Source organism: Coregonus lavaretus (assembly GCF_964263955.1).
Source record: "Coregonus lavaretus genome assembly, chromosome: 23".
In the NCBI taxonomy this organism is placed as follows: Eukaryota; Metazoa; Chordata; class Actinopteri; order Salmoniformes; family Salmonidae; genus Coregonus; species Coregonus lavaretus.
The window spans coordinates 2,476,447-2,494,463 of record NC_140010.1 but is presented as its reverse complement, the minus strand read 5'-3'; the positions used below and the strand labels follow the sequence as shown (position 1 = coordinate 2,494,463).

At 42.7% G+C, this 18,017-nt stretch overlaps 1 protein-coding gene across 1 annotated transcript in view; it reads right to left on the bottom strand.

Moving 5' to 3' along the window:
• Window positions 1–4,801: 4,801 nt before the first annotated feature.
• Window positions 4,802–18,017, bottom strand: part of LOC311099142 (serine protease FAM111A-like) — a 29,112-nt gene continuing 15,896 nt past the window's right edge. The window contains exons 4-5 of the mRNA XM_084139804.1: window positions 8,421–8,492; window positions 4,802–8,126 (exon numbers count right to left, since the gene is read on the bottom strand). Coding sequence (XP_083995930.1) covers window positions 6,054–8,126; window positions 8,421–8,492 — 2,145 coding nt within the window. The 3' untranslated portion in view covers window positions 4,802–6,053. The remainder of the gene's footprint in view (window positions 8,127–8,420; window positions 8,493–18,017) is intronic.

Genomic DNA, 18,017 nt, shown 5'->3' with positions numbered 1-18,017 from the left:
AGCTAAATTATACACCACGTAGCTTTATAGGAATCAGATTTTACAATGTCCTGCTACATTATACACCACGTAGCTTTATAGGAATCAGACTTTACAATGTCCAGCTACATTATACACCACGTAGCTTTATAGGAATCAGACTTTACAATGTCCAGCTACATTATACACCCCGTAGCTTTATAGGAATCAGACGTTACAATGTCCAGCTACATTATACACCACGTAGCTTTATAGGAATCAGACTTTACAATGTCCAGCTACATTATACACCATGTAGCTTTATAGGAATCAGACTTTACAATGTCCAGCTACATTATACACCACGTAGCTTTATAGGAATCAGACTTTACAATGTCCAGCTACATTATACACCACGTAGCTTTATAGGAATCAGACGTTACAATGTCCAGCTACATTATACACCACGTAGCTTTATAGGAATCAGACTTTACAATGTCCAGCTACATTATACACAACGTAGCTTTATAGGAATCAGTTCCTAATCTACTGAAACTTCTTCATGGCCATGTTGTTTTATTTAAACATCTTGGGAATAATTTTGACCCACCATTATTTTGCTAATTTATTTGGACAGTGAAGCTAAAACTTTTAATTTGGCGCTATACTCCAGAATATTGGATTTGAGATCAAATGTTTTATATGAGGCGACAGTACATAATGTTACCATTTATTTGAGGGTATTTTCATACATATCTGTTTTACCGTGTAGAAATGAATGCACTTTATGTATCTAGGTCCCCCATTTGAAGATGTCATAAGTATTTGGACAAAGTCACTTATAGTGGATTACATTTCGTTAAAAGTTTAGTATTTGGTCCCATATTGACTACAAACCTGTTGGATGGATTTACCGTTTGTTTTGGTTGTGTTTGAGATGATGTTGTGCCCAATAGAAATGAATGGTAAATAATGTATTGTCATTTTGGAGTCACTTAAACATATCATTTTCTTACTTAAAAATAAAAGTGACAATACATTATTTGTAAACAAAATAATCTGAAGCTAATGCTAGTTCTCAGGTCTCAGGCTAGGTTACTCATGGTTCCCTGAACCACCCTGATTACACGTCTTATCAACCGGAAGACATCATAGCTAACATCACACCTCCAGGCTGAATAAACTACTGTTCTTACCAGCCATAACATCACACCTCCAGGATGAATAAACGACTGTTCTTACCAGCCATAACATCACACCTCCAGGCTGAATAAACTACTGTTCTTACCAGCCATAACATCACACCTCCAGGATGAATAAACTACTGTTCTTACCAGCCATAACATCACACCTCCAGGATGAATAAACTACTGTTCTTACCAGCCATAACATCACACCTCCAGGATGAATAAACTACTGTTCTTACCAGCCATAACATCACACCTCCAGGCTGAATAAACTAATGTTCTTACCAGCCATAACATCACACCTCCAGGATGAATAAACTACTGTTCTTACCAGCCATAACATCACACCTCCAGGATGAATAAACTACTGTTCTTACCAGCCATAACATCACACCTCCAGGATTAATAAACTATTGTTCTTACCAGCCATAACATCACACCTCCAGGATGAATAAACTACTGTTCTTACCAGCCATAACATCACACCTCCAGGCTGAATAAACTACTGTTCTTACCAGCCATAACATCACACCTCCAGGATGAATAAACTACTGTTCTTACCAGCCATAACATCACACCTCCAGGATGAATAAACTACTGTTCTTACCAGCCATAACATCACACCTCCAGGATGAATAAACTACTGTTCTTACCAGCCATAACATCACACCTCCAGGATGAATAAACTACTGTTCTTACCAGCCATAACATCACACCTCCAGGATGAATAAACGACTGTTCTTACCAGCCATAACATCACACCTCCAGGATGAATAAAGTACTGTTCTTACCAGCCATAACATCACACCTCCAGGCTGAATAAACTACTGTTCTTACCAGCCATAACATCACACCTCCAGGCTGAATAAACGACTGTTCTTACCAGCCATAACATCACACCTCCAGGCTGAATAAACGACTGTTCTTACCAGCCATAACATCACACCTCCAGGATGAATAAACTACTGTTCTTACCAGCCATAACATCACACCTCCAGGATGAATAAACTACTGTTCTTACCAGCCATAACATCACATCTCCAGGATGAATAAACTACTGTTCTTACCAGCCATAACATCACACCTCCAGGCTGAATAAACTACTGTTCTTACCAGCCATAACATCACACCTCCAGGCTGAATAAACGACTGTTCTTACCAGCCATAACATCACACCTCCAGGATGAATAAACTACTGTTCTTACCAGCCATAACATCACACCTCCAGGATGAATAAACGACTGTTCTTACCAGCCATAACATCACACCTCCAGGATGAATAAACTACTGTTCTTACCAGCCATAACATCACACCTCCAGGATGAATAAACGACTGTTCTTACCAGCCATAACATCACACCTCCAGGATGAATAAACTACTGTTCTTACCAGCCATAACATCACACCTCCAGGATGAATAAACTACTGTTCTTACCAGCCATAACATCACACCTCCAGGCTGAATAAACTACTGTTCATACCAGCCATAACATCACACCTCCAGGATGAATAAACGACTGTTCTTACCAGCCATAACATCACACCTCCAGGATGAATAAACGACTGTTCTTACCAGCCATAACATCACACCTCCAGGCTGAATAAACTACTGTTCTTACCAGCCATAACATCACACCTCCAGGATGAATAAACGACTGTTCTTACCAGCCATAACATCACACCTCCAGGATGAATAAACTACTGTTCTTACCAGCCATAACATCACACCTCCAGGATGAATAAACTACTGTTCTTACCAGCCATAACATCACACCTCCAGGATGAATAAACGACTGTTCTTACCAGCCATAACATCACACCTCCAGGATGAATAAACGACTGTTCTTACCAGCGATAACATCACACCTCCAGGATGAATAAACGACTGTTCTTACCAGCCATAACATCACACCTCCAGGATGAATAAACGACTGTTCTTACCAGCCATAACATCACACCTCCAGGATGAATAAACGACTGTTCTTACCAGCCATAACATCACACCTCCAGGATGAATAAACGACTGTTCTTACCAGCCATAACATCACACCTCCAGGCTGAATAAACTACTGTTCTTACCAGCCATAACATCACACCTCCAGGATGAATAAACTACTGTTCTTACCAGCCATAACATCACACCTCCAGGCTGAATAAACTACTGTTCTTACCAGCCATAACATCACACCTCCAGGATGAATAAACGACTGTTCTTACCAGCCATAACATCACATCTCCAGGATGAATAAACTACTGTTCTTACCAGCCATAACATCACACCTCCAGGATGAATAAACGACTGTTCTTACCAGCCATAACATCACATCTCCAGGATGAATAAACTACTGTTCTTACCAGCCATAACATCACACCTCCAGGCTGAATAAACTACTGTTCTTACCAGCCATAACATCACACCTCCAGGATGAATAAACGACTGTTCTTACCAGCCATAACATCACACCTCCAGGATGAATAAACGACTGTTCTTACCAGCCATAACATCACACCTCCAGGATGAATAAACTACTGTTCTTACCAGCCATAACATCACACCTCCAGGATGAATAAACTACTGTTCTTACCAGCCATAACATCACACCTCCAGGCTGAATAAACTACTGTTCTTACCAGCCATAACATCACACCTCCAGGATGAATAAACTACTGTTCTTACCAGCCATAACATCACACCTCCAGGATGAATAAACTACTGTTCTTACCAGCCACTGAGACTGCATCCCCATTCACCCTTCTCCCAAAGTGTGCACACTTCTGGAAAAGGGTTGAGAATTGGAATGCAGCCCAAAGCTGGTGTTGATGAGGACAATCCTAGGCAGTATCTAAATGTATTGGCTAACGTTAGCCTTGTGGTTTATGTCCAGGTGACCACGGCCGTGGTGAAGGTGGATGAGTACCTGCTAGAGGTGGTGGTGTATCGCCACGGGCGCTCCATCGGAACCTCCTACCCCAAACTACTCAGCAGCAACAACAGGGACCTGTAGTGTGGAGATCTACGCACCCCAAATGGCACCCTATTCCCTATGTAGTGCACTGCTTTTGACCAGGGCCCATAGGGCTAGTAGTGCACTATATAGGGAATAGGGTGCCATTTGGGGCCTAGTCAGAATCTCATACAACAATTCAATCATCTAGAATCATCTTTCATGTTAAAGGTTGATTCTGATCTGGAGATCATTGTAGTGTCCTTAGTTTGTTTTAGACCCCATGTTGTTATGAGGTTGTGTCCTCCTCCATCTAATCCTTACCCTCGTTCCCAGGCTCAATTACTACCGCATAGAAAATCCTGCATCATTCACACTAAACTATTATATTAGAGATTACAGTACAGTTGGTCCAGGACCAGGATTTTGGACATATTAAAGTGTTGTCTCTCTCTGCTAACAGCTCACCTTTCTGTCCTAAATATTCTAAACTGGTCCTTAGTCTTTCACAAACCAGAGGGCTGTTAAGAACATTATTAAAGCATTTTGACAATCCATTTTATTTTTGTTAGAAAAAAAAGTATGAGCTATGATAGGAACCTGATCGTTTAACATTATATTGACAGTATGGTACTGTTATGAATTGTTTTAAACATATTATTACTTTGTTATGGTTACGGGGGCCATATGTCAAGTGGGGGGGCATTTCCCAATTGCTTGAAGAAAATAAAACATGTTTACAAGTATACCATCTTAGCTTCTTCTGTACTTTTATTTTGAAGATTAAAACAACCAATGGTTACAGTACAAGTCTTCCTGTCAGAGAACAATGGTTACAGTACAAGTCTTCCTGGCAGAAAACAATGGTTACAGTACAAGTCTTCCTGGCAGAAAACAATGGTTACAGTACAAGTCTTCCTGGCAGAGAACAATGGTTACAGTACAAGTCTTCCTGGCAGAAAACAATGGTTACAGTACAAGTCTTCCTGGCAGAGAACAATGGTTACAGTACAAGTCTTCCTGGCAGAAAACAATGGTTACCGTAAAAGTCTTCCTGGCAGAGAACAATGGTTACAGTACAAGTCTTCCTGGCAGAAAACAATGGTTACAGTACAAGTCTTCCTGGCAGAGAACAATGGTTACAGTACAAGTCTTCCTGGCAGAGAACAATGGTTACAGTACAAGTCTTCCTGGCAGAGAACAATGGTTACAGTACAAGTCTTCCTGGCAGAAAACAATGGTTACAGTACAAGTCTTCCTGGCAGAAAACAATGGTTACAGTACAAGTCTTCCTGGCAGAGAACAATGGTTACAGTACAAGTCTTCCTGGCAGAAAACAATGGTTACAGTACAAGTCTTCCTGGCAGAAAACAATGGTTACAGTACAAGTCTTCCTGGCAGAAAACAATGGTTACAGTACAAGTCTTCCTGGCAGAAAACAATGGTTACAGTACAAGTCTTCCTGGCAGAAAACAATGGTTACAGTACAAGTCTTCCTGTCAGAGAACAATGGTTACAGTACAAGTCTTCCTGGCAGAAAACAATGGTTACAGTACAAGTCTTCCTGGCAGAAAACAATGGTTACAGTACAAGTCTTCCTGGCAGAGAACAATGGTTACAGTACAAGTCTTCCTGGCAGAGAACAATGGTTACAGTACAAGTCTTCCTGGCAGAGAACAATGGTTACAGTACAAGTCTTCCTGGCAGAGAACAATCCAATCATGTAAGACTAGCGTAGGTGAAACTATAATTTCCATGGAGATCTCAGGTTTATTTGATTCAATAATAGTAGGTTACATGAATGATGCATCAAAAGTAATCATGATCTGACTAAGAACAGGTCTGTAATGAGGAATGTAATACTGATAGAAATGCATACTAATTAACATATGAAAACATAAAAATAATATAGTTTAGATTAAAAGCATGGATTGTAAGAATAGTATAAATGTCACTACTGTCATTACTCATTATCTTCCACCTCCATGGCTTCCACTCCTGTGGCTTCCACTCCTGTGGCTTCCACTCCTGTGGCTTCCACTCCTGTGGCTTCCACTCCTGTGGCTTCCACTCCTGTGGCTTCCACTCCTGTGGCTTCCACTCCTGTGGCTTCCACTCCTGTGGCTTCCACTCTATCAAAGAGAAACTGGTAGAAGGTTCTCTGCTCTCCCTGATCTGTAGCTGAAGTGTTACTGTTGAACTGCAGCTTCTCCTGAAATGCTGTGAACAGACTGTCATTAACAGACTCTGTCTTGACTCTTTCCAGCACTACGTCTAATTGCCAACTCCCCTGGTTCAGGAATCCCTGTAGCACATCAACTCTTTTCCTACGCACCGCTTGGATGATGATCCTCTGAAATGTGCGTGACAGGGGAATGGCATACTCTATGATACTCTGTGTTTTCTTGCTTTTACCCTCGTAGGAGTAGCCTGCTGTATGCATAGCTATCAGCTGGCAGTACACATTGAAGACTGGAGAGCCAGAGGCACCGTGGAAGAAACAAGTGTCATAGGTAATCCTTTCTGTGTCCGTCGGTAGACGTGTCTTGATGTCCCCGTTCTCCACCAAATATCTGTTAGTTATGACATGCAAGAATTCCTCATTTTCTTTGACATGTTTTTCTACAGCTTGTTTACGATCTCCATATGGAATGATAAAGCAGGGGTCTTTCTTTTTCACCCCACCCTCGGGGTGGCCGATGATGCAGATTCCACCTTCTGGAGATGGAAAGCTGAAGGTGTCAAGCAAGCCTGAAGGCAAGGTGATGTCAGGATCTGCGCTAAGCTCCAGCAAGGCGAAGTCAATATACCCTGAATCATCTTTTTCATAGGCTACAACCTCACTTTTCACTGGTATATTTGGTGTTCTCTCATCCAGGTCTTCAAAGTCAAACGTGACTGTTACTGATTGTTGCAGCTTGTTTGTGATTTGCTCATAGATTTCCTGGACAACATGGGCGTTTGTAAGGATGAACTTGTCAAACAGAAGGAAGCCAGTTCCTGTTGCTTTCCCTTCAATGATCACCAGACAAACAGAAGCACTCAGCTCTATTAGCCTCTTCAGTTTTTTAATCTCTTGGAAGCTCTGTGTTTTCTTTCCAAACTCTACTCTTAAGAATTGTTGCACGTCTGAAGGCTTTTTCAACTTCTCTCTGTCTTTCATGTGATTGACCAAACCTGCATACTGGGAACGCAGGGTGTTTAGGATCTCTTGAGAGTTTGGAATCTCACGCCATTTTTGCTTCTCCATCAGAGATCTACCATCTTTTCCCGCCTCCGTTGACTGCAACTTTGTTTTAGCTGTGTCTGGTGTAGTAGGATGCTGAGGAGAGAGCCCTGCTTCTGATGTTACACCATGGGGTTCGGACAGCTCTTCAGTTGGCGTGTTGCCAAAATCCTCAAGACTATCTTGTGACTCAGATACACCACCGACAAGATCTGCAGTCACAACCAACATTTTCCCATCAAGACCATCAACTGGCTGGGACATCTCTGTGATGACATCCATCTCTGACTCAGAAAGAAGACAGCGTTTTCTGAAGACGGTTTCAGCAAATCGCCCATCTCTCCTCAAGGCTTGCTTCACCTTTTCCCCTTCGTATGCGTACACACAAACATATGTCACTTTCTTCCTTAGCTCTGGGTTTCTTATTACTTTCCTTATAATAGTTTTTCCACCCCTAGTTTTAACATTGAAAGTCATCAACTTGCCAGGTTGCATTTTATTTTTGTTCCTCTGTTTGGAATGGCCCTGGGTATATGAAGAACTGCCACTACCTGGATCTTTGATGAAGGTGACTGTCACTAGCTCATTGTTATCAATTAAATGGCAGGGGAAATGTGTACTGACAGCTGCCCTTGGCTCTTTTTCTCTTTGGATGACAACTTCCATCCCTTGTTTTTCCTTTGTCATGTTCTTGAACGCCTTGATTGTTTGCAGTGCATCCAGGACCGTTCCATGTTTATGGCATGTAACCCTGAATTGTTTGTATCCGAAGCGGTATCGGAAGGAATGGCTTCCATCATGTGCTTCTTTCTGTGACAGAAGAGATGGAAGTGTAAAGGCTCAGGGGATTACAACCACAGTCTCCCTCTCAGGAAACCAACGTCAACCGTTGGGCCAAGGGGGAATTTCCTCTTGGCCCGAGGGTGACGCTGATTTTAAGTCGCAGGCAGAGCTAACTCATCACGAGAGCGTGAGTCCGCCTCACAGAAGCCTAAATTAAAAAGAAGACTCATAATTGACTGTTATTAATGAACAGACAAATACATTGGAAAAGCTAAACAGTATCAACTGAAGCAAACATAGGAAGATGAATGCATATCTAACCTTGATATCAGGATCCTGAGATTGGCAAGATGTTCCTGGCTGGTTGTCCGAGGAGTTCCTCCGATGACAAGTCTGTAATGCATGAGTTACAACATATAGCTTACATCAACTACAATAATAAGAAAGGGTCATTTTGTGTGACTTACTTCAGCTGTCCAGATGTATTGTTATGTTAGTGGAATACTTTTTTACGTTTAAATTGTTAGAGGCTAGTATAGTAGTGACTGTATTATAAATACTAGTGTGATAGTAGCCTTTAGTGACTGTATTATAAATACTAGTGTGATAGTAGCCTTTAGTGACTGTATTATAAATACTAGTGTGATAGTAGCCTTTAGTGACTGTATTATAAATACTAGTGTGATAGTAGCCTTTAGTGACTGTATTATAAATACTAGTGTGATAGTAGCCTTTAGTGACTGTATTATAAATACTAGTGTGATAGTAGCCTTTAGTAGTAGTAGTAGTAGTAGTAAAAGCGGTGGTGGTATTGGTACTAGTAGTAGTAGTAGTAGTAGTTTTGTAATAATGGTGGCAATGGTGGTGGTAGTGGTAGTAGTAATAGTAGTAGTGGTAGTATTGGTGGTAGTAGTAGTAGTAGTAGTAGTGGTAGTAGTAGTAGCAGTAGTAGTAGTAGTAGTAGTAGCAGTAGTAGTAGTAGTCGTAGTGGTAATAGTAGTCGTAGTAATCGTAGTAGTAGCAGTAGTAGTAGTGGTGGTAGTGGTAGTAGTCGTAGTAGTAGTCGTTGTCGTAGTAGTAGCAGTGGTAGTAGTAGTAGTGGTAGTGGTAGTAGTAGTCGTAGTAGTCGTAGTAGCAGCAGAAGTAGTAGTAGTGGTAGTAGTGGTAGTAGCAGAAGTAGTAGTGGTAGTAGTAGTAGCAGTTGTAGTAGTGGTAGTAGTAGTAGTAGTCGTAGTAGTAGCAGTGGTAGTAATGGTAATGGTAGTAATGGTAATAGTAGTAGTAGTAGTAGAAGTAGTCGTAGTAGTAGTAGTAGCAGTGGTAGTAGTAATGGTACTAGTAGTAGTAGCAGTAGTAGTAGTAGTATGGTGTAGTATTAGTGGTGGTGGTAGCAGTGGTAGTAGTAATGGTAGTAGTAGTAGTAGTAGTGGTGGTAGTAGTAGTAGTGGTAGTAGTAGTAATAGTAGTAGTGGTAGTGGTGGTAGTAGTAGTAGTGGTAGAAGTAGTAATAGTAGTAGTGGTAGTGGTGGTAGTAGTAGTAGTGGTAGTAGTAGTAGTAGTAGTAGTGGTGGCAATATTAGTGGTATTGGTAGAAGTCGACAAGTTAATAGGGATATTTATTGTATTTCAAAAGTAACATTGAATTGCGTATAGTTTTCACCGCAACCAAATATCAACATTTGAAGGAGATTCATCTCCTGCTTGAATAGTTCCATTTGTGCCTCTGACAATCTGGCTTTAATTCCAGTTTGTCTACAAATTAATAATGTATATGTTGGATTCAGGTCTCCATCTAAACCAAAAATTTAAGTAAAAAAATAGGACTAAATCAAAGCAAACTTTAAATGCACTATATTTATTTCAACTTTGATTTTTTGGTTCGATCCCGGGCTGTTTCGCTGCCGGCCACGACCGGGAGACCCATGAGACGGCGCACAATTGCCCCAGCGTCGTCCGGGTTAGGGGAGGGTTTGGCCGGATGGGATGTCCTTGTCCCATAACCACCACTATAACTGTTCCTCTGTCTGGTGACACAACTCACCACTATAACTGTTCCTCTGTCTGGAGATACAACTCACCACTATAACTGGGCCTCTGTCTGGAGATACAACTCACCACTATAACTGTTCCTCTGTCTGGAGATACAACTCACCACTATAACTGTTCCTCTGTCTGGAGATACAACTCACCACTATAACTGTTCCTCTGTCTGGAGATACAACTCACCACTATAACTGTTCCTCTGTCTGGAGATACAACTCACCACTATAACTGTTCCTCTGCCTGGAGACACAACTCACCACTATAACTGTTCCTCTGTCTGGAGATACAACTCACCACTATAACTGTTCCTCTGTCTGGAGATACAACTCATCACTATAACTGTTCCTCTGTCTGGAGACACAACTCACCACTATAACTGTTCCTCTGTCTGGAGATACAACTCATCACTATAACTGTTCCTCTGTCTGGAGACACAACTCACCACTATAACTGTTCCTCTGTCTGGAGATACAACTCACCACTATAACTGTTCCTCTGTCTGGAGATACAACTCACCACTATAACTGTTCCTCTGTCTGGAGATACAACTCATCACTATAACTGTTCCTCTGTCTGGAGACACAACTCACCACTATAACTGTTCCTCTGCCTGGAGATACAACTCACCACTATAACTGTTCCTCTGTCTGGAGATACAACTCACCACTATAACTGTTCCTCTGTCTGGAGATACAACTCACCACTATAACTGTTCCTCTGTCTGGAGATACAACTCACCACTATAACTGTTCCTCTGTCTGGAGACACAACTCACCACTATAACTGTTCCTCTGTCTGGAGATACAACTCACCACTATAACTGTTCCTCTGTCTGGAGATACAACTCACCAATATAATTGTTCCTCTGTCTGGAGATACAACTCACCACTATAACTGGGCCTCTGTCTGGAGATACAACTCACCACTATAACTGTTCCTCTGTCTGGAGATACAACTCACCACTATAACTGGGCCTCTGTCTGGAGATACAACTCACCACTATAACTGTTCCTCTGTCTGGAGATACAACTCACCACTATAACTGTTCCTCTGTCTGGAGATACAACTCACCACTATAACTGTTCCTCTGTCTGGAGATACAACTCACCACTATAACTGTTCCTCTGTCTGGAGATACAACTCACCACTATAACTGTTCCTCTGTCTGGAGATACAACTCACCACTATAACTGTTCCTCTGTCTGGAGATACAACTCACCACTATAACTGTTCCTCTGTCTGGAGATACAACTCACCACTATAACTGTTCCTCTGCCTGGAGACACAACTCACCACTATAACTGTTCCTCTGTCTGGAGATACAACTCACCACTATAACTGTTCCTCTGTCTGGAGATACAACTCATCACTATAACTGTTCCTCTGTCTGGAGACACAACTCACCACTATAACTGTTCCTCTGTCTGGAGATACAACTCATCACTATAACTGTTCCTCTGTCTGGAGACACAACTCACCACTATAACTGTTCCTCTGTCTGGAGATACAACTCACCACTATAACTGTTCCTCTGTCTGGAGATACAACTCACCACTATAACTGTTCCTCTGTCTGGAGATACAACTCATCACTATAACTGTTCCTCTGTCTGGAGACACAACTCACCACTATAACTGTTCCTCTGCCTGGAGATACAACTCACCACTATAACTGTTCCTCTGTCTGGAGATACAACTCACCACTATAACTGTTCCTCTGTCTGGAGATACAACTCACCACTATAACTGTTCCTCTGTCTGGAGATACAACTCACCACTATAACTGTTCCTCTGTCTGGAGACACAACTCACCACTATAACTGTTCCTCTGTCTGGAGATACAACTCACCACTATAACTGTTCCTCTGTCTGGAGATACAACTCACCACTATAACTGTTCCTCTGTCTGGAGATACAACTCACCACTATAACTGTTCCTCTGTCTGGAGATACAACTCACCACTATAACTGTTCCTCTGTCTGGAGATACAACTCACCACTATAACTGTTCCTCTGTCTGGAGATACAACTCACCACTATAACTGTTCCTCTGCCTGGAGACACAACTCACCACTATAACTGTTCCTCTGTCTGGAGATACAACTCACCACTATAACTGTTCCTCTGTCTGGAGATACAACTCATCACTATAACTGTTCCTCTGTCTGGAGACACAACTCACCACTATAACTGTTCCTCTGTCTGGAGATACAACTCACCACTATAACTGTTCCTCTGTCTGGAGATACAACTCACCACTATAACTGTTCCTCTGTCTGGAGATACAACTCACCACTATAACTGTTCCTCTGTCTGGAGATACAACTCACCACTATAACTGTTCCTCTGTCTGGAGATACAACTCACCACTATAACTGTTCCTCTGTCTGGAGATACAACTCACCACTATAACTGTTCCTCTGTCTGGAGATACAACTCACCACTATAACTGTTCCTCTGCCTGGAGACACAACTCACCACTATAACTGTTCCTCTGTCTGGAGATACAACTCACCACTATAACTGTTCCTCTGTCTGGAGATACAACTCACCACTATAACTGTTCCTCTGTCTGGAGATACAACTCACCACTATAACTGTTCCTCTGTCTGGAGACACAACTCACCACTATAACTGTCCCTCTGTCTGGAGATACAACTCACCCCTATAACTGTTCCTCTGTCTGGAGATACAACTCACCACTATAACTGTTCCTCTGTCTGGAGATACAACTCACCACTATAACTGGGTCTCTATACAACTCACCACTATAACTGTTCCTCTGTCTGGAGACACAACTCACCACTATAACTGTTCCTCTGTCTGGAGATACAACTCACCACTATAACTGTTCCTCTGTCTGGAGATACAACTCACCACTATAACTGTTCCTCTGTCTGGAGATACAACTCACCACTATAACTGTTCCTCTGTCTGGAGATACAACTCACCACTATAACTGTTCCTCTGTCTGGAGACACAACTCACCACTATAACTGTTCCTCTGTCTGGAGATACAACTCACCACTATAACTGTTCCTCTGTCTGGAGATACAACTCACCACTATAACTGTTCCTCTGTCTGGAGATACAACTCACCAATATAATTGTTCCTCTGTCTGGAGATACAACTCACCACTATAACTGGGCCTCTGTCTGGAGATACAACTCACCACTATAACTGTTCCTCTGTCTGGAGATACAACTCACCACTATAACTGGGCCTCTGTCTGGAGATACAACTCACCACTATAACTGTTCCTCTGTCTGGAGATACAACTCACCACTATAACTGTTCCTCTGTCTGGAGATACAACTCACCACTATAACTGTTCCTCTGTCTGGAGACACAACTCACCACTATAACTGTTCCTCTGTCTGGAGATACAACTCACCACTATAACTGTTCCTCTGTCTGGAGATACAACTCACCACTATAACTGTTCCTCTGCCTGGAGACACAACTCACCACTATAACTGTTCCTCTGTCTGGAGATACAACTCATCACTATAACTGTTCCTCTGTCTGGAGACACAACTCACCACTATAACTGTTCCTCTGCCTGGAGATACAACTCACCACTATAACTGTTCCTCTGTCTGGAGATACAACTCACCACTATAACTGTTCCTCTGTCTGGAGATACAACTCACCACTATAACTGTTCCTCTGTCTGGAGATACAACTCACCACTATAACTGTTCCTCTGCCTGGAGACACAACTCACCACTATAACTGTTCCTCTGTCTGGAGATACAACTCACCACTATAACTGTTCCTCTGTCTGGAGATACAACTCACCACTATAACTGTTCCTCTGTCTGGAGATACAACTCACCACTATAACTGTTCCTCTGTCTGGAGATACAACTCACCACTATAACTGTTCCTCTGTCTGGAGACACAACTCACCACTATAACTGTTCCTCTGTCTGGAGATACAACTCACCACTATAACTGTTCCTCTGTCTGGAGATACAACTCACCACTATAACTGTTCCTCTGCCTGGAGACACAACTCACCACTATAACTGTTCCTCTGTCTGGAGATACAACTCACCACTATAACTGTTCCTCTGTCTGGAGATACAACTCACCACTATAACTGTTCCTCTGTCTGGAGATACAACTCACCACTATAACTGTTCCTCTGTCTGGAGACACAACTCACCACTATAACTGTTCCTCTGTCTGGAGATACAACTCACCACTATAACTGGGTCTCTATACAACTCACCACTATAACTGTTCCTCTGTCTGGAGACACAACTCACCACTATAACTGTTCCTCTGTCTGGAGATACGACTCACCACTATAACTGTTCCTCTGTCTGGAGACACAACTCACCACTATAACTGGGCCTCTGTCTGGAGATACAACTCACCACTATAACTGTTCCTCTGTCTGGAGATACAACTCACCACTATAACTGTTCCTCTGTCTGGAGATACAACTCACCACTATAACTGTTCAATCAATCAATCAATTTTATTTTATATAGCCCTTCGTACATCAGCTAATATCTCGAAGTGCTGTACAGAAACCCAGCCTAAAACCCCAAACAGCTAGTAATGCAGGTGTAGAAGCACGGTGGCTAGGAAAAACTCCCTAGAAAGGCCAAAACCTAGGAAGAAACCTAGAGAGGAACCAGGCTATGAGGGGTGGCCAGTCCTCTTCTGGCTGTGCTGGGTGGAGATTATAACAGAACCATGCCAAGATGTTCAATGTTCATAAGTGACAAGCATGGTCAAATAATAATCAGGAATAAATCTCAGTTGGCTTTTCATAGCCGATCATTAAGAGTTGAAAACAGCAGGTCTGGGACAGGTAGGGGTTTCGTAACCGCAGGCAGAACAGTTGAAACTGGAATAGCAGCAAGGCCAGGCGGACTGGGGACAGCAAGGTGTCAGCATGCCCGGTAGTCCTGACGTATGATCCTAGGGCTCAGGTTCTCAGAGAGAAAGAGAGAACGAGAGAATTAGAGAGAGCATACTTAAATTCACACAGGACACTGGATAAGACAGGAGAAGTACTCCAGGTATAACCAACTAACCCCAGCCCCCGACACATAAACTACTGCAGCATAAATACTGGAGGCTGAGACAGGAGCGGTCCGGAGACACTGTGGCCCCATCCGAAGAAACCCCCGGACAGGGCCAAACAGGAAGGATATAACCCCACCCACTCTGCCAAAGCACAGCCCCCGCACCACTAGAGGGATATCCTCAACCACCAACTTACAATCCTGAGACAAGGCCGAGTATAGCCCACAGAGGTCTCCACCACAGCACAAACCAAGGGGGGGCGCCAACCCAGACAGGAAGATCACGTCAGTAACTCAACCCACTCAAGTGACGCACCCCTCCCAGGGACGGCATGAAAGAGCACCAGCAAGCCAGTGACTCAGCCCCTGTAACAGGGTTAGAGGCAGAGAACCCCAGTGGAGAGAGGGGAACCGGCCTGGCAGAGACAGCAAGGGCTGTTCGTTGCTCCAGAGCCTTTCCGTTCACCTTCACACTCCTGGGCCAGACTACACTCAATCATATGACCTACTGAAGAGATAAGTCTTCAGTAAAGACTTAAAGGTTGAGACCGAGTCTGCGTCTCTCACATGGGTAGGCAGACTGTTCCATAAAAATGGAGATCTATAGGAGAAAGCCCTGCCTCCCGCTGTTTGCTTAGAAATTCTAGGGACAATTAGGAGGCCTGCGTCTTGTGACCGTAGCGTACGTATTGGTATGTACGGCAGGACCAACTCGGAAAGATAGGTAGGAGCAAGCCCATGTAACGCTTTATAGGTTAACAGTAAAACCTTGAAATCAGCCCTTGCCTTAACAGGAAGCCAGTGTAGGGAAGCTAGCACTGGAGTAATATGATCAAATTTCTTGGTTCTAGTCAGGATTCTAGCAGCCGTATTTAGCACTAACTGAAGTTTATTTAGTGCTTTATCCGGGTAGCCGGAAAGTAGAGCATTGCAGTAGTCTAACCTAGAAGTAACAAATGCATGGATTAATTTTTCTGCATCATTTTTGGACAGAAAATTTCTGATTTTTGCAATGTTACGTAGATGGAAAAAAGCTGTCCTTGAAACAGTCTTGATATGTTCGTCAAAAGAGAGATCAGGGTCAAGAGTAACGCCGAGGTCCTTCACAGTTTTATTTGAGACGACTTTACAACCATCAAGATGAATTGTCAGATTTAACAGAAGATCTCTTTGTTTCTTGGGACCTAGAACAAGCATCTCTGTTTTGTCCGAGTTTAAAAGTAGAAAGTTTTCAGCCATCCACTTCCTTATGTCTGAAACACAGGCTTCTAGCGAGGGCAATTTTGGGGCTTCACCATGTTTCATTGAAATGTACAGCTGTGTGTCATCCGCATAGCAGTGAAAGTTAACATTATGTTTTCGAATAACATCCCCAAGAGGTAAAATATATAGTGAAAACAATAGTGGTCCTAAAACGGAACCTTGAGGAACACCGAAATGTACAGTTGATTTGTCGGAGGACAGACCATTCACAGAGACAAACTGATATCTTTCCGACAGGTAAGATCTAAACCAGGCCAGAACTTGTCCGTGTAGACCAATTTGGGTTTCCAGTCTCTCCAAAAGAATGTGGTGATCGATGGTGTCAAAGGCAGCACTAAGGTCTAGTAGCACGAGGACAGATGCAGAGCCTCGGTCTGACGCCATTAAAAGGTCATTTACCACCTTCACAAGTGCAGTCTCAGTGCTATGATGGGGTCTAAAACCAGACTGAAGCATTTCGTATACATTGTTTGTCTTCAGAAAGGCAGTGAGTTGCTGCGCAACAGCTTTTTCTAAAATTTTTGAGAGGAATGGAAGATTCGATATAGGCCGATAGTTTTTTATATTTTCCGGGTCAAGGTTTGGCTTTTTCAAGAGAGGCTTTATCACTGCCACTTTTAGTGAGTTTGGTACACATCCGGTGGATAGAGAGCTGTTTATTATGTTCAACATAGGAGGGCCAAGCACAGGAAGCAGCTCCTTCAGCAGTTTAGTAGGAATAGGATCCAGTATGCAGCTTGAAGGTTTAGAGGCCATGATTATTTTCATCATTGTGTCAAGAGATATAGTACTAAAACACTTAAGTGTCTCTCCCGATCCCAGGCCCTCGCAGAGCTGTGCAGATCCAGGACAGCTAAGCCCTGGAGGAATACGCAGATTCAAAGAGGAGTCCGTAATTTGCTTTCTAATGGTCATGATCTTTTCCTCAAAGAAGTTCATGAATTTATTACTGCTGAAGTGAAAGCCATCCTCTCTTGGGGAATGCTGCTTTTTAGTTAGCTTTGCAACAGTATCAAAAAGAAATTTTGGATTGTTCTTATTTTCCTCGATTAAGTTGGAAAAGTAGGATGATCGAGCAGCAGTGAGGGCTCTTCGGTACTGCACGGTACTGTCTTTCCAAGCTAGTCGGAAGACTTCCAGTTTGGTGTGGCGCCATTTCCGTTCCAATTTCCTGGAAGCTTGCTTCAAAGCTCGGGTATTTTCTGTATACCAGGGAGCTAGTTTCTTATGACAAAAAGAAATTTTGGATTGTTCTTATTTTCCTCGATTAAGTTGGAAAAGTAGGATGATCGAGCAGCAGTGAGGGCTCTTCGGTACTGCACGGTACTGTCTTTCCAAGCTAGTCGGAAGACTTCCAGTTTGGTGTGGCGCCATTTCCGTTCCAATTTCCTGGAAGCTTGCTTCAAAGCTCGGGTATTTTCTGTATACCAGGGAGCTAGTTTCTTATGACAAATGTTTTTCGTTTTTAGGGGTGCAACTGCATCTAGGGTATTGCGCAAGGTTAAATTGAGTTCCTCAGTTAAGTGGTTAACTGATTTTTGTCCTCTGACGTCCTTGGGTAGGCAGA